This window comes from Hyperolius riggenbachi, chromosome 6, assembly GCF_040937935.1.
Source record: "Hyperolius riggenbachi isolate aHypRig1 chromosome 6, aHypRig1.pri, whole genome shotgun sequence".
Lineage (NCBI taxonomy): Eukaryota > Metazoa > Chordata > Amphibia > Anura > Hyperoliidae > Hyperolius > Hyperolius riggenbachi.
This window is the reverse complement of record NC_090651.1, coordinates 264,812,097-264,832,119: the sequence shown is the minus strand read 5'-3', so window position 1 is coordinate 264,832,119 and position 20,023 is coordinate 264,812,097. Positions and strand designations below refer to the sequence as shown.

Sequence of the window (20,023 nt, the reverse complement as noted above, 5' to 3'; positions counted from 1 at the left end):
ACTCAATTTTAGTTTCATCAGTCCACAGCACCTTATTCTAAAATGAAGCTGGCTTGTCCAAATGTGCTTTAGCATACCGCAAACAGCTCTGTTTGTACTGTGGGCAGAGAAAAGGCTTCCTCTGCATCACTCTCGCATACAGCATCTCCTTGTGTAAAGTGTGCCGAAAGGTTGAACGATGCACAGTGACTCCATCTGCAACAAGATGATGTTGTAATCTATGGTGCTGGTCTGTGGTTGGACTCTGACTGTTCTCACCATTCGTCGCTTCTGTTTATCTGAGATTTTTTTTGGTCTGCCACTTCGAGCCTTAACTTGAACTGAGCCCGTGGTCTTCCATTTCCTCAATATGTTCCTAACTGTGGAAACAGACGACTGAATTCTCTGAGACAGCTTTCTGTAACCTTCCTTAAACCATGATGTGAACAATATTTGTCTTCAGGTCATTTGAGAGTTGTTTTGAGACCCCCATGTTGTTACTCTTTGGAGAAAATGAAAAGAGGAGGAAAACTTACAATTGACCCCTTTAAATACTATTTCTCATAATTGGATTCACCTGTGTATGTAGGTCAGGGGTCACTGAGCTTACCAAGCCAATTTGAGTTCCAATAATTAGTTCTAAAGGTTTTGGAATCAATAAAATAACAACAGTGCTCAAATTTATTCACCTGCCTTATTTTATTTAAACAATTATTGCACACTTTCTGTAAATCCAATAAACTTCATTTCACTTCTCAAATATCACTGAGTGTGTCTCTTATATGGTATATTTAACTGACATTTTTTATTATAACAACCAACGATTTATACAGGAAAATCATGACAATTAACAAGGTTGCTCAAACGCAAATGTTCGCATCCCACTGTATGTCCCGTTATTGTCCCTGAAAGCCAAACACACCTCTAGAACTGCTGAAATGAATGATCTATCAGCTTGTTAATTATTTGGAGCCACACTAATCCAACATGCATACAGCATACAGACTGCTGGGTCCTCATCAGTGCATGGCATGGATTAATATGAGGTAGGACTTGAAACACCCAGAGTTACAGATTGCCCAGCAATGGCATGGTGAACTAGAACTCCTAGGAGTGTGTAGGGGCTAAAAAGGACCAAAAATTGCTCCTATTAAAAACACTATGCAAAACCGAAATCTGCCTTGTTGAAAAACAGTACTGTAAAAGGATCATGGAACTACCTTAAGTGCATACACACGTCCAAAATCCAATTTGGATTGGTCAATAATTGACAAATGTTATCACTTCCTTGTAGTATAAGGGCTACCTTTCACCATCTGTTCATAGTATTCAAAATCTGTTGGCCCTCATACTATGTTGAAAGTGATAAAATTGGACAAACAGATTTTGGGGAGGATCATAGACGACGTCACCGATGTCATGCGCAGTCCCGATCCTCCCATAGAGAAGAACGGAGCTGTGCAGGGACGCTGTGGCTATCGCTGGATAGAGGCTTGGTATGTATAGCGGATGGATCGGGGGGGTCGAGGGCGATCAGGGGGTGGGGGACACCTATACTAGCTAGCCTAGTGCGAGCTAAAATTTAGATCAGCCACCAAACCTAATAGATTAATCCTGGGGGGACTCCTGAGGCAGCAAAACTTCTTGAATGGCATGCCCGACAGAGTGTCGGGCATACCGCTAAGGAGGTTAAGCTCCCAAAGAGCAAAAACATAATATAATTAAGGTAAGAAAAGTAATATTAAAATGAAGTTAATCAGGAATAACTTACTTTGAGTTTTGCATGTAAATTTATTTTTTATCAATTAGGTGATAAATAATTCAATTTATGGAAAGTTTTGTGAATAGAGCCCAATGTGTTCATATTATTTAAAATTCCTCTTTATCTAACAATCCCCTTCAACACTATTACCCTATCTAAAATGCCGCTATCCCGCAGCAGAACGCTGTGTTAACCCCCCCCCCCCAAATCCCCAGGGCAATGTTGGGGGAGAGCTTCCTAGTTGAGGCAGAGCTTTGGGCTGTAGCTCTGCCTCTACTCCTGTCAATCGGCGCTGATTGCCGCCTCTCCCTGCCCCTCTCAGCCTTCTTTCACTAAGAGGGGCGGGGGAGAGGCGGCGATTAGTGCTTGATGGAGTCAGAGCTTCAGCTCAAAGTTCTGCCTCCCCGGGCAGAAAAGTCCACGATCAGGAAAGTCGTGGATTTTTGCCCCGGTGTTTGGGGGGCTAAACACTGCATTCTGCCACAGGATAGCGGTGTTTTAGATGGGGTGATAGTGTAGAAGGGGATTGTTAAATAAAAAGATGAATTTTAAGAGGCTTCTGATAAATGTACCACACGCGTGTTCAATTTTTACCCAGTGATGAAAAGAAAATTACTTGGGAGTATTAACAAGGAAATTGACAATCTACCCCGCACCATTACATTTTCATAAAAATTGATCAGAAAAATCCAGCATTTCCAGTCAACTTTTATCAAATAAAAATGGGAAGTCTGATCAGATTTCTTGCTGGAATTATCTGATCGTTTTTATCAAAGTGCTGTAAAATTGGATTATTTTATTTTATCGTGTGTGGCCACCTTTAGTACTTCCCTACGCTGGTATATTTTATATAGTTTGGTTGAAAAAATACATGAATCCATCAAGTATTGTTTTTTTTTCTATATATTACTCTTTTCTTATACAGCAGTAAGTAAAGCTTTAATACTAAATGGTGAATGTATGACTCAGTGAATTATAAGATGTAATAACCATTTTAACAAGTTTAGTTTAAAATAACATTTTCTTTAACAATGTGTAGAGGCTGCCTATATGTGTAGCTGTAACATTCTGCACAGCTTATGCAATCTTGGAGAGATGTGCCCTGCAATCACCAGAGGACAAGATTGTTCCTTGGGCTGAAATATGCTGGAGGGGAGATACAATGAATATGTCTCAGCACTAGTAAAGTCCTTTGAGATTAGATTATATAGATATGCCTTTTAAAATGACATATGAAAAGATTAACATCACACTAGGAGTCTTTAAGGGGTTTATTCTAGCCTCCAATTCAGCACAAGCATCCCCCGAAGAAACAAGGCATGCGGTAATATCTAGATACGCTTAAGAAAAGCAAATTAAATATGCTCACTATTTTAGGCCTATTGTTGGTTTTAGGGGAGACCGAACATAATCTGTTACAAGAATGGTTTCTGTTTAGCAGTAGAAATGAAGAGGCAGCCATCAGATTAATAATATCTACTGTAAGTAGCAGAGGTCAAAGTCATTCTCAGGGTATTTTACCCTGGTACAAAAGTACATCTTATACGTACACTGCCTGTGGATAACAGTATCCATTTATTCATCTGCAAGCCACAGTCTAAGTGACAGAAAAATTACAAAAAATAATAATCATACAAAAAACAAAACAGTTACTAGTAATAAAGTAAATACTCCCCTGTAATAGACACTACTTTATGTCCACATCACTCAGGGAAAACTTGGGAGAAAATGTGAATTAAATAAAAGACCACAGTCTTTTTAAAGGCTTTTAATTGGCATCTAAAAAGGTTAATTTTCACACACAAAAATGAAGATTGCTGAAGAAGATTAAGAAGTATGTTTAGAAACTGGATGTTGTGGAGTACTGGAGGACTAAAATGTTTTTTTTTATTTTATTTTTTGTTTTTACATTTTCTTTAGCCTGCATAATACATTATCCCCATTGTTTCTCGTATTTATCTCTTAGGGTGATCACCAGTATCTAAACAGTGCATCTATCGAGATGAGCACCAAATCAGATCAAGCCCCAGTAATGGAAGAGTTACACATCTTGGCATGAAGGAAAGAGGAAAGCAATATAACAGTAAATACCGCAAATGTAGCAGACAACGAGAGTGGAAAAGGTAAAGGAATCCCTGGTTGGTTTTGGAATAAATGAATGTCACGATATGACTAAACTTAATATGAAAAAGGTCACAAATGTGTTGTTTGGCAGACTTAAGTGCTGAAGGAGTACATATAAATATAAAAAAGGAAGTTTGTATAAAGAACTGGCCAACAAAAAAGCTGAGCTACAGGGGAAAAAAACCCATAAACAAACCTTAGCTTAGACCGTGATGGGGGAATTCAATTTTGCAAAGGAAAATATTGTGAATGCGTTATATACTCACCTGAGGAGAAATTTCACATTACAGGCTATAACATCTTTTATAAACTGGTAAATACTTGGCAAGAGCCTTAGAAGAAAAACAGCCTGCTAACTCATTACAGCAATACGATGCTGAGACATTTAGATAAGATTAGAGACGTTAAGCAAAGTACTAATACATATGGAACAATGATATTTGTTGTTCTCAGTTTGCTTCAAATACAAAAGAAAAGTTCTTACAGACATTGTTATATAATGACTATATACTCTATGGAGAGCCTGGGTTGTAAATGACTGTATAATTATGGTTTAACCTGTTAGCAGCCAAATAAGGTAAAACTTTATTTGGACGCAGAACCATATTTTTTTTGCTGTTGGGGAAGTGTGCTTTCCCCAGCCTGGCAGGGTATGCAGAGCGGCACAGGGAGATTTTTTTTTATAGTTACCTGTTCCGGATGCTAGACCAGCTTCCTCTCTTCATCCACCAGCGGCGATACACTCTCAACATCCTCTTCTGACTTCCCCTCTTCCACCACCGGGTGGCGCTGCACCGCTGACATGATCCTCTGAGTAATAACATGTGATTGGAAGTCAGAAGAGGATGTCGGGAGTGTATCTCTGCTGGTGGATGAAGAGAGGAAGCCGGTCAAGCGTCCGCAACAGGTAACCATATAAAACGCTCCCTGTGCCACTCAACATGTAGGCAAAACTGTCGGTTGAGTTCTGTCGGTTGAGGTTAAAATGAGTGCAGCATCTTCAAGCTAAATAGGTCATTTGAAGATAATAACGGGTTAAAGAAACAGGTTGTTTAAAAATAATTAAAAAATATATAAACTACAACTTGACCTGCTCATTAGAGAAATTCCTGTAGACGGTATTCATGATATTGCTGCTCCTGACATGACGAGTTCAAGAGCCACAAACTACTCAGAAAAAGGGTAGAGTAAGAATAAGCAACACTAAAAGGGGATGGCTTGAAATGTTGAATTCCACATTCCGATAAGTGTCTTTCCATTTTCCACGGATTTCCGACTTCCCAGTTTCTGAGGAATGTTTTATAAAGTTAGTTCTATGTAAAAAAAATTTTTTTTTTTTGAGAGTGTAATCTATTGTGCGTAATCAGCGTTTCTGATTGACAACCTTAGTACACTTCCACATTTACGGATCTCCCAAGTCTTGTGTTTGGCCTAAAATGTCAGCAGTATTCAGATTTCCATGGTAGAATACTCATTCTCTGATTGGTCCAATACTTCTGAGTGTGTGATTGGCCTAAAATTTCCAAGTCTCCATAATGCGGTATTCTGTGGAATTTCCCTTTCCACACTCCGATTTCCACCGCAGTAAGCTGATTTCTAATCAGAAGCTCAAAAATTGGAATTTGAGCGGAATCCGGAAGCTCAAATCTTATGGTGATGTAGAGGATATAGTCAACATTCACCATTCCCCTTTTAAATACTGATCACAGCCTTTACATCACCACAGTGAGTCCCCCCAAAAATACCCACATAAACATATGATGCACATTTATCTCAGTGTAAAATGCACAGAGTCAGCTGCAGTTACAGTAATGGTTTTATTCTAATGGCTTAAAAAAGGAAAATTTAGCAGAGGTTTCAGACCAGTGACTCTCTTCAACGTGTCCTTCAAAAGCATTCCCTGAATGGACGGGCAGGGGCACATTACAACTGCCACAATAGTACTCACATCAGTTACTGGCCAGCATATTTCTATAGTTTCTTTTCAGGCAGTGCTTTTGAAAGAAAAAAAAAAACAAAAAAACTTTGAAAACCCCCAAAGGGGATGTACTAGTCAATGTACAATGGGATTAATATTAGCAAGTAACAGAGGAAAAAAAAATAATTCACAGTGTATTTTACCCTGGGACAAATGCACATCTTATATGTACAACATATGTAAACTGCCTGTACAAAAAAAAAAGGTCACAATAAAATGTAAAACTTAGTTGGATAGCCTTTAGCTTTGATTGCGGCACACATTCGCTGTGGCATTTTAATGAGCTTCCGCAATGTCACAACATTTATTTCCATCCAGAGTTGATTTCATTTTTCACCAATATCTTGTAGTGATGAAGGGAGAGTTGGACTTCTGGGAAAATTCTCCAGCACATGCCAAAGATTGTCAATGGGGTTGAGGTCTGGACTCCGTGGTGGCCGATGTCTCATGCTTCCTGAACTGAACCACTCTTTCCCAGTTTGAGCCCAATTAATTTTATTTTGGCATTATCTTTAACCACCTTAGCGGTATGGACGAGCTCAGCTCGTCCATTACCGCCAGAGGGTGCCGCTCAGGCCCTGCTGGGCCGATTTACATGAAATAAAGAGCAGCACACGCAGCCGGCACTTTGCCAGCCGCGTGTGCTGCCCGATCGCCGCCGCTCTGCGGCGATCCGCCGCGAGCAGCGGCGAAAGAGGGTCCCCCCAGCCGCCTGAGCCCTGCGCAGCCGGAACAAATAGTTCCGGCCAGCGCTAAGGGCTGGATCGGAGGCGGCAGACGTCAGGACGTCGGCTGACGTCCATGACGTCACTCCGCTCGTCGCTATGGCGACGATCTAAGCAAAACAAGGAAGGCCGCTCATTGCGGCCTTCCTTGTTTATTCTGGGCGCCGGAGGCGATCAGAAGAACGCCTCCGGAGCGCCATCTAGTGGGCTTTCATGCAGCCAACTTTCAGTTGGCTGCATGAAATATTTTTTTTTTTATTTAAAAAAAACCCTCATGCAGCTGCCCTGGCGATCTTAATAGAACGCCAGGGTGGTTAAATACTGTATGCCTGTGCCATCAGCGGAGAAGAAATTGCCTGATGACATAACGTGGTCATTCAGATAGTCAGCTGATCTCATTCTTTGGGAAATCATCCATGCAGTAATTATCCAAGGCTCTTACTTGGTCTCTGTGTTAAAGAGGCCCCATAGTGACATATAGTAGAATGTAGTAAATTATTCAGGATTCCCACATTAATTTCCTAGGTTTCAGCATCAGAAACACTTCCTATATCTATATTTTGCTTTAAATTGGTATGTAGCCCTCCACATCCAATGATGTCGCAGCCTAGGCTGTTTAGCTATGTGGAATTCTCTTCACAGAGCATTCTGGATGACCTGGCATTTTTTCTAATGGTTTCATAACAAAGAGTAAACAAACCTTCCACAGAGATGCACCCCCCAGCAGTAAGGATGTTGCCACATGTGTTAAACGTCAACTTGCAAAATGGGAGAGCAAAGAGTATACACTAACTATTGGCAATGTATTGAGTGTTGAGTCTCCTGGGGGGGAGGTGGCTACCATCACTTACAAATGCCCCGCATGCTCAGGAACTTAAAGAGAACCCAAGGCGGTAAAATAACACACACACAAAAAAAACGACACTCCCTGATCCGGGAGGCTAGCAGGTAGCACACATTACTGCTGCTCCATGCAATTGAGAAGTTTCAGTTTGTTTACAAAACAAAAATGTCCACAAGTCCCATCACAGAGCAGAGTGGCGAGGGAGAGGTGGGGAATGGGCGGGGAAGAGGCAGTGTAGGCCCAATGACAGCTAGTGGAGGGGTGTTCTTAGCAGAGGGGGTGTTTTGCAGGAGTGTCTTTCCTGCAAGGGGAAACTGTCTGTCAGCGTTTTCTGTGGGTGACAGCACAGTGCATGGGGGGGGGGGGGGGGGAGCAGAGAGTGGAGCAAGGAAGACACAGAAGCATGTCAGGGAGCAGGGAACATGTCTATGTGTCCCATCTGAGCCCCCCCCCCCCCCTTCCCTGTGCTGTTTCGGGTACATTTTAAACAGCCAACTGTAGTAGTAGAAAGGAAAGCAGAGTCCGGCACTGCAAATTCAAGCATTTATTCCAGTAGTGACATTTGGTGCATAATGTACATACAATGCAGCAATCATTAAAGCAATATATTCCTACTGTTAGGAGTGAGGGTGCTGGTAGTGGGTGCTGGGCACAGTAGCCTGAAGGCTGTTTTGCATGTTGGTGCGTCTTTCAAGGCTGACCCCCTTGGAAGAAACACCATTTTGCACAGGGCAGTTTATAGGCTACACTGCAAGCAGGGCAAGGCTGTAAAAATTACCCCCCGCCCCGGGCTGTAGACTCACAGAACCCATACAAGCCCCTAGTATAGGTAGTCAGGTATGAGTGCACCCAGTATAGGTAGCCAGGCATAGCTGTCCCCAGTATAGGTAGCTACTGGCCAGCTGTAGTTGCCCCCAGTATAGCTAGCTAGCTATAGGTGCTCCTAGTATAGGTTAGCTAGGTATAGGTGCTGCCAGTATAGGTTAGCTAGGTATAGGTGCTGCCAGTATAGGTAGCTACGTATAGGTGCCTTCAGTATAGGTAGGTATAGGTGCAGCCAGTATAGGTAGTTAGGTATAGGTGCCTTCAATATAGGTAGCTAGTAATAGGTACCTTCAGTATAGGTAGCTAGGTATAGGTGCCTTCCGTATATGTAGCTAGGTGTACTAGGTGTAGGTGCAGCCAGTATAGGTCAGCTCAGTATAGGTGCCTTCAGTATAAGTAGCTAGGTATAGGTACCTTCAGTATAGGTAGCTAGGTATATGTGCCTTCAGTATAGGTAGCTAGGTATATGTGCCTTCAGTATAGGTAGCTAGGTATCGATGCCTTCAGTATAGGTAGCTAGGTGTACTAGGTGTAGGTGCAGCCAGAATAGGTCAGCTAGATATAGGTTTTTTCAGTATAGGTGCCTTCGGTATAGGTAGCTAGGTATAGGTGCAGTCAGTATGATAATGGTGATGGTGGAGGGGGGAGCCGCTGCCACACTGAGTCTCAGCAGCATGGAGGCGAGCCCGACTTCACCCTTCCTTCCTCTCCCCAGGGCTTCCCTCCATGCTCCCCCCTCTATGCAGAGCTAGCACAGGGAAGCCTGGTATGCGCAACTCACCTTCCTGCTTGTTCCAATCACGGCTCACTTACCGCTGATCTCCGTCTCTGGGGAGAGGAAGGGGGGGAGAAGTCGGCTTACTTCTGTCTGATATTTATTGTATGTGTGTGTACATACATTTATGGAGTTTTTTAAGCACTAAGCGCCTTACATTTGATAATTTCTAGGCATTCATCGGCCTGAGAAAGTGGGCTAGTGACCACAAAACACATTGTGAGTGCATTTAATAAAATCGTTATTTATTAACGACGTGACTTCTTTACAGTAAGCCACCTCAATTGTTTTTTTGGGGGTTTTCCCCTTTGACTGCTTTTAACTCTTGGGCACCTCTTTCCCCCCGAGTGTTTCCAACTTCCTCCTGAGGGGTGTTTTAATTGATCTTTGGTGGTTCGCCATTATTAGACCTTTTGGTTATCCTTTACCCAGAGCGTGGCCAGGTCCAGCTGGGCTGGACACTTGAGTGGAGTCGGGTTTGTGCATCTCCACCTGCCTACAGTGGTTAGTTGCCCGACTGCAACCTTCCTTTGTGAGTACCCCATTTTTTGCTACCTTATTGCATTTTGTTGTGAATTACTGCACCATCGGGACTTCCGTTGTCTCTGTTTTTTTTCCCTCTCTCACCCTTCACATTTGCACTTGTAGCATATTATGATTTGAGTGTGTGAGTGTGTGAGTGTGTGTGTGTGTGTGTGTGTGTGTGTGCGTGCGTTGCGTGCGTGTGTGTGTGTGTGTGCGTGTGTGTGTGTGTTAAAATGATAATAATGATAATTGATCAGTGAGGTTAGAAGCTCTTGCTGTATACCACTGTTTGTCTCTGACAGCTGGTGCTAATAGTATGCCCATTTCAGATCAAACTAGCTCCAGCAGCCGTATCACGTCTGCACACCCAACTGTTTTATGCTGCCTATCAGCAGCTTTAGGTTGGAAATCCATAATGATGCAAACATAACAGCTCAGTTGTAAAGTTGAGATTTAAATATGCTCCCATAGAAAAGTCAGGGAAATGGTTTTGCCGAACTGCTGTTGCGTGCAGTCGATATAAATCTGGGCTGTTATAGGAAACGGTTATAGCTGCACATCATTTCTATTTTCTGAAAATAAAAACAGCAAGATATCTGTCCTTTCTGCAGACTGCTTTTATGTGTCAGGCGGTTCAGGGAGCTTGTCTCAATTTTGTCTAAATCTTCTCCAATAGTTTAAGCACTGTTTATTCTCAGTACATTCCATGATAAAGCATATTACCTCTGCTCCTGGGTCAGGCTGAAAAGAATGCCCATGGCTTCACCTGCTGTCCCGTCCATCAGTGTCACATAATTCAGAAGACATTTGAACAGCCTATAAAACATAGAAACATATCAGCCAAATTTACTGGAACTTGTAATGTTTAGCGGCATGGCTACAATTTTGTAAAGTACACATATAATCCAAATCTAAAGCAGCAATACATATTTTCTAACTACGTACAACACATTCAGAACCAGTATATATATATATATATATATATATATATATATATATATATATATATATATATATATATATATATATATATAGTGGCTTGCAAAAGTATTCGGCCCCCTTGAAGTTTTCCACATTTTGTCACATTACTGCCACAACACCTGAAAGACCAATACAAACGTGAGAAGTGGAATGAAAATCATACATGATTCCAAACATTTTTTACAAATAAATAACTGCAAAGTGGGGTGTGCGTAATTATTCAATACTTTGTAGAACCACCTTTTGCTGCAATTACAGCTGCCAGTCTTTTAGGGTATGTCTCTACCAGCTTTGCACATCTAGAGACTGAAATCCTTGCCCATTCCTCTTTGCAAAACAGCTCCAGCTCAGTTAGATTAGATGGTCAGCGTTTGTGAACAGCAGTTTTCAGATCTTGCCACAGATTCTTGATTGGATTTAGATCTGGACTTTGACTGGGCCATTCTAACACATCGATATGTTTTGTTTTAAATCATTTCATTGTTGCCCTGGTTTTATGTTTAGGGGCGTTGTCCTGCTGGAAGGTGAACCTCCGCCCCAGTCTCAAGTCTTTTGCAAACTCCAAGAGGTTTTCTACCAAGATTGCCCTGTATTTGGCTCCATCCATCTTCCCATCAACTCTGACCAGCTTCCCTGTCCCTACTGAAGAGAAGCACTCCCAGAGCATGATGCTGCCACCACCTTATTTGACAGTGGGGATGGTGTGTTCAGAGTGATGTGCAGTGTTAGTTTTCCGCCACACAAAGCATTTTGCATTTTGGCCAAAAAGTTCCATTTTGGTCTCATCTGACCAGAGCACCTTCTTCCACATGTTTGCGGTGTCCCCCACATTGCTTGTTGCAAACTGCAAACGGGGCTGTTTTTCTGTTAACAATGGCTTTCCTCTTGTCACTCTTCCATAAAGGCCAGCTTTAATAGTTGTCCTATGGACAGATTCCCCCACCTTAGCTGTAGATCTCTGCAGCTCATGCAGACTCACCATGGGCCTCTTGATTGCATTTCTGATATGCCCTCTCCTGGTTTGGCCTGTGAGTTTAGGTGGACGGCCTTGTCTTGGTAGGCTTACAGTTGTGCCATACTCCTTCCATTTCTGAATGATCGCATGAACAGTGCTCTGTTTGTATGTTCAAGGCTTTGGAAATATTTTTTTTAGAGTAAACCTGCTTTACATTTCTCAATAACTTTGTCCCTGACCTGTCTGGTGTGTTATTTGGACTTCATGGTGTTGTTGCTCCAAATATTATCTTAGACAACCTCTGAGGCCGTCACAGAGCAGCCGTATTTGTACTGACATTAGATTACACACAGGTGCACTCTATTTAGTCATTAGCACTCATCAGGCAATGTCTATGGGCAACTGACTGCACTCAGACCAAACGGGGCTGAATAATTACGCACACCCCAATTTGCAGTTATTTATTTGTAAAAAAAAATGTTTGGAATCATGTATGGTTTTCGTTCCACTTCTCACGTGTACACCACTTTGTATTGGTCTTTCACATAGAATTCCAATAAAATTGATTCATGCTTGTGGCAGTATAATGAAAAAATTTGGAGAACTTCAAGGGGGCCGAATACTTTTGCAAGCCACTGTATATATATATATATATATATATATATATATATATATATATATATATATATATTTGGAAAGGACTGTCTGTTGGGCATGACATAGGCGTAGTGCTTAGCACTGGGTCCCCAGTTCGAATCCCAATATATAATTATAATTATTATTTATATAATATAAATATTATATATATATATATATATATATATTTGGAAAGGACTGTCTGTTGGGCATGACATAGGCGTAGTGCTTAGCACTGGGTCCCCAGTTCGAATCCCAGCATGTCAAGATCTGCAAGGAGTTTGTATGTTCTCGCGTGGGTTTCCTCCGGGTGCTCTAGTTTCCTCCCATATCCCAAGAGCAGACAGACAAGTTAATTGGTTTCCCCCTACATTGGCCCTAGACTAGATACATACACTACATGATACACACATAGACATATTACTATGGGACAAGACAATATACCCTGTACAGCGCTGCGGAAGATGACAGCACTATATAAATAGTAAATAATAATCAAAAGAATAATATCTTTAAAGGGAACCAGAGAGGAACGAGGGGTGAAAAAGGGCAAAGATTTTATACATACCTGGGGCTTCTTCCAGCCCCATAAGCCTGAATCGCTCCCACGCCGCCGTCCTCAGCTTCCTGGATCCGCCGGTACCGGGCCCGTCACTTCCGGCTGACGCGACCAATTGTCCGCATCACAGGGGCTCCCTCCATACATGTACGCATGTGGCTGCGCAGTAAGCAGCCACATGCGTATCTGTATGGGGAGAGCACCCTGTGATGCGGAGAATTGGCCGCGTCCGCCGGCCGACTTGCCGACTCGCGGCAATGACGGGACCCGGTGGCGGCGGATCCAGGCAGCGGAGGACGGCGGCGTGGGAGCGATCCGTGCGTATGGGGCTGGAGTAAGCCCCAGGTATGTATATCTCATCCTCTCTGGTTCCCTTTAAAGGACAACTGAAGTGAGAGGGATATGGAGGATGCCATATTTATTTCCTTTTAAACAACAACAGTTGCCTGGCTGTCCTGCTGATCCTCTGCATCTAATACTTTCAGGCTGCTTTCACAGTGGGACGTTACAGGCGCACGTTAGAGCAGCCTGTAACGCACCCCCACCGCACAGCAATGATAAATCAATGGGCTGTTCACAGTGCCCACGTTGCGTTACACAGTAACGCTTCACGTCAAGATCAACGTACTGCATGCAGTACTTTATACGCGGCTAAGCCTAGACAGCGTTAGACTATTTGCACATGCTCAGTACGGGTGTTTTTTTATTTTAGGGGCGGAGAGGAGGCGGGGAGAGGAGGCGGGGAGAGGCCGCTACGTAGCCAGGCACATGGCTACTTTATATTCACTGCACTTGCAGTGTTTACTCTTTGGAGCGGCCGCTGATTGGCTGGCGGGACCACGTGATGCGGAGAGCTTCGCTTACGTGTTCTCCGCAGCGCCTCCGACAGAGCAACGCGACTCTTGGTAGCGTCCTGCTCCAACACCACCAGGCATTGCGTTAGGGGCACGTTATGTGCCCTATAACGTCCCCTAAACGCAACGTCCTGGTGTGTAAGCAGCCTTAGCCATAGACCCTGAACAAGCATGCAGCAGATCAGGTGTTTCTGACATTATTGTTAGATCTGACAAGATTAGCTGCATGCTTGTTTCTGGTGTTATTCAGACACTACTGCAGCCAAATAGATCAACACGGCTGCCAGGTAACTGGTATTGTTTACAAGGAAATAAATATGACAGCTTCCATATTCTTCTCCCTTTAGTTGTCCTTTAAAGGGAGAAATGTTAAAGGTGAATATCCACTTTTATGTAAAAATAAAAAATAACTTCCACATGCATTACAAAAGTTTCACAGAACATTTGTAAACATTACTTTTGCACGGTCTTTCCTCAGCCAGATCTCACTGGAACTGCACATGGACTGTACACTGTAGAAGACTTTTGACGTAATATATTCCCTGTAGCTATAAGTAATGATAATTGTGTGCATTATAATTCATGCAGAATCATGTGATTAGTGGGATCTGGAGATAAACTTGTAAAGCCGTGATTTGCTAAAGCAGGAAGTTAACACAGCCAATCAGAGTGCTGTAAATCTGTCATCTGATCAAATAATCACATGCTTTTTCGGGAGGTCTATCTTTGGATGGAACAGACAATTCTGTGTTGTTTTGGAGGTGTGTATCAGCTAGCATGATGTTATTAAAGTGTATACAACCACCCTTAATATCACCTGCCAGGATAAAGCTTGATCCTGTGGGTGGCACTGTGGGGAAACAGATATAAGAAAGCAATGGGTACTCTTGATCTGGTGGTGGGGGGGAGGAGGGGGTGAAGTTGCAGGGTGGGATGAAAAACAATGGCACAGAGCATGCTTAAAGTGGCCCCTAGCAGGGGGAGTAATGGAGAAAACAGTGCACTTGGGGGTCACTGTTGTTTGAGGATCTATCACGCCGGATCTTAAAACAAGCTTGGGGGACACTTGTAACCTTGGCCAAGTTCCATCCAGAGTGCATATTCTGCTTTAGGAACAAAGGGCCATATGCAATTCACTTTTTCACCTGAGTTTTCTCCAACGAGAAAAATTTCATTTTCGATTTGAAATAATATTTTAGCACTTTGCAATGGAAAAAGTATCAAAAGGTAAGTAAAAAGTATTATCAAAACTATTTTGAGCATTTTGCTTGCTGGGGGTTTAAAAGTCATTTTATCAACAAGTTTCAAAATATCACCTAAGAGAAAACACAGGTGAAAAATGGAATTGCATATGGACCAAAGGCTTATATGCAATTAACTTTTTCTCCTAAGTCTTCTCCTAGGAGATCATTTTCATCTTCTCTTTAAAATAACTTTTCAGCATTTTACAATTGAAAAAGTACCTAAAAGTTGACGAAAAAGTACTATCAAAATTATTTGGAGAATTTAGTTGCTTGCTGGAGGTTTAAAAGGTATTTTATGACAACGTGTGAAAATATCACCTAGGAGAAAACTCAGGAGAAAAAGTAAATTGCATATGGGCCAAAGACATGAATGCATAAAGCAGCTGTAAAATGACCAGTACTGTACAAACTGCTGTTATGTAGTGTGTGTTGCGCAATTAGCACCACCTGAGGTACTTGGGTGACCCCCACATTATCATAGCATTAACCTCCCTGGCGTTATGGGTAATGCGTACATAAGTACGCATTACCGTTTTTGTTAAAAAAAAGTTTTCCTTTGCTGTAGCTAGCGTACTGCTAGCTACAGCAGTACGCCATGCCGTCCATGTCCGCATCCACCCTACCAATCCCCGCCGGCCATACTTACGCGTCCGAGATCCCGCGAGAAGCGTGACTTCCTATCGTCGCCTCTCCCGTCGCCATGGTGATGATCGGACATGACGTCATCGACGTCATGACATCATGGGGAGCTCCGACCCTTCCCATTGCGCAGCCTGGCGGTGATTCGCCAGGCCGCGCTAGGCGTTTCAGGGGGGACAGCCCCTTTAATTAATTCCTTTTTTTTAATTAATTCCTTTTTTTGTATAGCGCCTTTCTCCTGTCGGACTCAAAGCGCTTGCGAGGCAGCCACAAGAGCGCACTCAGTAGGCAGCAGCAGTGTTAGGGAGTCAGTGTTAGCGGCGCATCGCGGCGGATCGGCGGGTAGCGGCGGCGATCAGACAGAAGACATAGCTAGCGAAGTGCTAGCTACATGTTCTGAAAAAAAAAAAGTAAGTAAAAAGATGCTCCAAGGGCTGAGCAATCCTCCTTGGTGTACATGGACGAGCTGACTACTATCATAATTCTACAGAAATGTTAAGTCCCTCTCGCCCTGAGGTGAATTTTCTGGGTTCCATCATATACAGTACCTAGAGAGAAGAACATAAATATCTATATTTCATAAACCTACACACTGAACCACATACCTCAAGAATAACAGTTTCCATCCCAAACACATAACGAATTCTATCATTACAGCCAAGTTATAAGGTAAAACTAGATCTATTCTGATATGGCAGACAGGAACAACTACCTGGAGTACCTCTAAGGACCTTCATTAAACAAAGATAGAGTCCTCCAATACCAGTATGTCCAAATCAAGAGAGCCAGTATCATCCCCAGAACTGACATCTTGCAATACAATCAGAACCAGAAGGAGGGCTTGATCCCATTGGCTGTCATTTTCATCTCACATCTGAAGGTCTTAAGAAGGGTTGTCAAGGAACATCTAGTCATTTTACAGAAGGATGATAGACTGAGAGAGATATTCCCTGAGCCTCTCGTATGTCATATTGATGCCAGCCAGTCAACAACAGATGGTTTTCAGAGGCTTCTTGACATGGTCAGTGCAGAATAAAACATCTACTTCCCTGTAGAGATGGATTGAGACCAACACACACATCTATTCCCTTACACAGAATAGCAATACCATGCTCACCACAGAAGTGCAGAATACTAGGCACTCTAACTAACCTGGTATACATAACCATGTGTAGTGGCTGAATAATGTACTGGTTAAAGGCACTGCCTAAGACATGGGAGACCAGGGTTTGAATTCTGGCTAGGGTCAGTACCTATTCAGTAAGGAGTTCAAGGCAAGACTCCCTAACACTGCAGGGTGGCCTCTTGAGGATGTCCAGTTGGCTGCAGCTCTTGAGCGCTTTGGGTCCGACAGGAGAAAAGTGCTATACAAATGTTCGAATGTGGAAAATCCCCCACACAACTATTGCTTCTATCGGGCTAATTCCACTATAATTTATCTAAAACCGACCCTATATGCATTTAATCCCTTGGTTTAGTAATTATTATCCCAGTCTTCTTCCTGCTCTGCAGTTTGGACAGGTGCAGCAGGGTACAGCAATGAAGATCTCCACACATGTGAATGAGGTCTTACTGTGTGAACATCTATCTGCTATTCAAAAGAAGTCCAAAACTGGAACAGCGATAGAGTTAAAGGAAAACATTTCATTATGAGGAATGTATTGTTAAAAAAAAAAAAAAGATACTTTCAATAGTGTTTGACTATGTTCCACACAAAGAAAAAGATGTTTATAAATATTAATATATGACACATACTTAAGCTATTTGTCGCATATTTGGGACAAGATCTCGGTGCCTTTGTTTGATGTTGTATGAGTGTAATGCAAAGTCGATAATACAAATGTGTTTCTTCTCTTAGGATACGCATGGATAGCTTGCACTATTCCAGCATTCTTGTAACAAGCTTTTCATATCTTTTAATAACTAATTAGCATTACAATTCCTTCTTATTTTTTTGTGTTTGCTTTGCAGCGATCTGTATCATCTGCCTGCTATTGGAACAAGCCTAATCCGAGCCTCACGCTCAGGCTCAGCTGGGAGCCTTTGTTATTGGTTTAAGAAATGACTCTGAATCATAAATAAAAACATTTTTTTTTCTGTCTTCTTCCAAATGCAATATGTGACATATGAAAAGAATGGGCCCTGTTATAATATATACAGGTATACATTGCTGTCCCCGCTAGAGCAAATTATAGCGTCTCACTGCTGGATACATCTACTGTGGCTCAAAAGCAGTCATTTAAAATAGCCTTGAAAAGTAGTTGGAGATAAGCATTTGCTTGCTCTTAGCTTTCTATAACAATGGAGGTGGTTGGAGATACAGAAAACATCTTGGTCCTGTTGAAGCTTAGCATTCTATTTAGGCAACAGAGCTTTATTATCACATGCTGCTTTAAAAGTCCTGCGTTGACGCCAAAGCAGTGGTAAGCAATGCTGCTGGAATGTGAATTTCATTTTTTAACCACTTCAGTACCAGCAGTCTCTGGACCCTTAAGGACCAGAGATTGCTGGTACAAAATCGGGGCTCACTGTCATCACAACGCACGGACCCGTCGCTCTCTGGCCACTCACACTGCTCTACCATCGATGAAGCCCAATTGATTTGCTGTCGCTGTGACAGCAGCACTCCGTGAGCCACTGAGGAGCCTATTTCATTAGCTCCTGACCCTGTGATCATTGTGAGCCAATGTGATCACAGAGTCAGAGCACCAAGGGTGCATGGTCAAGCAGCTCATAATGTAGCTTTTTCATGAGCTTACTGTTTCAGTGCAAGTTTGCTTTTAAAATATGGCCCTGATTTAACTACTACCAATAGGCGTGGCCGCGGCAGCAGCCCCAGGACTGCCTTGGCATCAAGTCCTGGGGCTGCAGTTTGTAGGAGATTGCGCACAGATCTCCTGCTTGGGGGGCGGAGCTCTGCCCCGCCTTCAGTCTCCGAGCGGTGATTGACGCTTTTCTGTTAGTACAGCGCTGCGATCAGCAGCAGCGCTGTACTGGGGACAGCCATGTGACATGGCTGTCCCCCTGGGGCACTTGAGAGCGATTGGCTCTCATAGGCAGAAGCCTATGACATCCAATCGCCAGGATTGGCCGGCTGGGGGGAGGGAGGGACTTGTATAAAATATAAAAATTGTTAAAAAATATAAAAATAAAGATATAAATATTTATTTTAAAAAAATAAACAACTTGGGGGCAATCAGACCCCAACAGAGAGCTCTGTTGGTGTGTGTGTGTGTGTGGGGGGGGGGGGGGAATCACTCGTGTGCTGTGTTGCACAGCCCTGCAGCTTGGCCTTAAAGCTGCAGTGGCCATTTTAGTAAAAATGTGCCTGGTCTTTAGGGGGTTTACCCCTGTGGTCCTCAAGTGGTTAATCAGAATGGGCACATTATAAGATATTGTGGCTGGGAAAGATTACAGCCATTAAACTGGTAATATTGCCCAAAATATTATATTACTTCAGAACTATTCCCTCTCGACTCTAGTTGCTGATTTGTTCTTAAATTTCAGAAGCTTTTTCATAGCTCATGGATAAATGTATCGGGGGTAATAAACCTGTTTAAATCAGAATCAGAGTAAATCTTATTTGTACAGAAACACCACTATGGGGGGTGTGTGGGCCCATCTAATGATCTATGGCTCTACCTTTTAGCATTGAGATTCTCACAAATGTTATTGTGGTTTAAACTCAATATGTCCTTGCCCTGGATACAATTTGAATCTGCCTCTATCCAACCTTATAACATCCCCATAGTTTCAGGCCTTATACCTGTATACCTGCGGCACCTCAGTAAATTGCATCTAATCGTGGTGTATAGTCTCTGTCTATGGTATAGATACAGGGAGACTTTTCATTAAAGCTCTCCAAGGCAGCTCAAGCTTTCATTTCTACGCCACCCTGAGGTTCCTTTAGCTTTTTTGGACAGGAGGAAATGTCAATGGTGACTAACAGTCTTACTACCTCTAACCACTAAATAAAAGTATACCTCTATACCTCTTAAAGAGAATCTGTAATCTCAAATTCTTCCTATAAAAAGCATATCATTCTATTCATTATGTTCTGCTCGGAACCGCTTTGCTGTTTCCGCTGCTCCCCGCCGCGATCCTGGCTTTTAATCGTCAGCTTTAGGCAGTGTTTACAAACAAAAACATGACCGCTAACCAGGAAGTGATGGTTGTGTGTATGTATACATATATATATATATATATATAAATATATATATATATATATATATATATATATATATATATATAAGCACGTGGAGTTGCAGCACACAGCTCTTCTCTTTATTTAGAGCAAATAAACGTGCAAACAGCAGAATGTTTCGGTCGTCCCCGACCTTTATCAATGCCAAGTAACAAATGAATGCATGGTCATATATATACACGCCCCAACAGGAAATTACATCATGGCAAACTGGTGGGCGGACCTGGCGTGCCTCGCACACTGAATGTGCACCAACCTCCTCCTCAATCCCAACCTCCAGATCTTCCTCTCCATCGACAGGCCGATTTTTAGGCCGGGGACGACGCCAATCCAGGTACCGATCACGCCGCAGCAAAGGCACTACAACCACAGAGCCGGGCAGAAGCACAGGAGAGGTCGTTTTAGTACCTCCAA

The 20,023-nt window shown here is 42.7% G+C and overlaps 1 protein-coding gene across 9 annotated transcripts in view; it reads right to left on the bottom strand.

Moving 5' to 3' along the window:
- The window catches only part of TTC12 (tetratricopeptide repeat domain 12), a 308,494-nt gene that overhangs the window by 90,006 nt on the left and 198,465 nt on the right, over positions 1 to 20,023 (bottom strand). For all 9 annotated transcript variants that reach the window (XR_011022127.1, XR_011022128.1, XM_068240772.1 and 6 more), the window contains exon 14: positions 10,261 to 10,353. Coding sequence is in view for 7 of the 9 variants with exons in the window: in XM_068240772.1 (XP_068096873.1) it covers positions 10,261 to 10,353 (93 nt within the window). In the remaining 2 variants the exon portion in view is untranslated. The remainder of the gene's footprint in view (positions 1 to 10,260; positions 10,354 to 20,023) is intronic.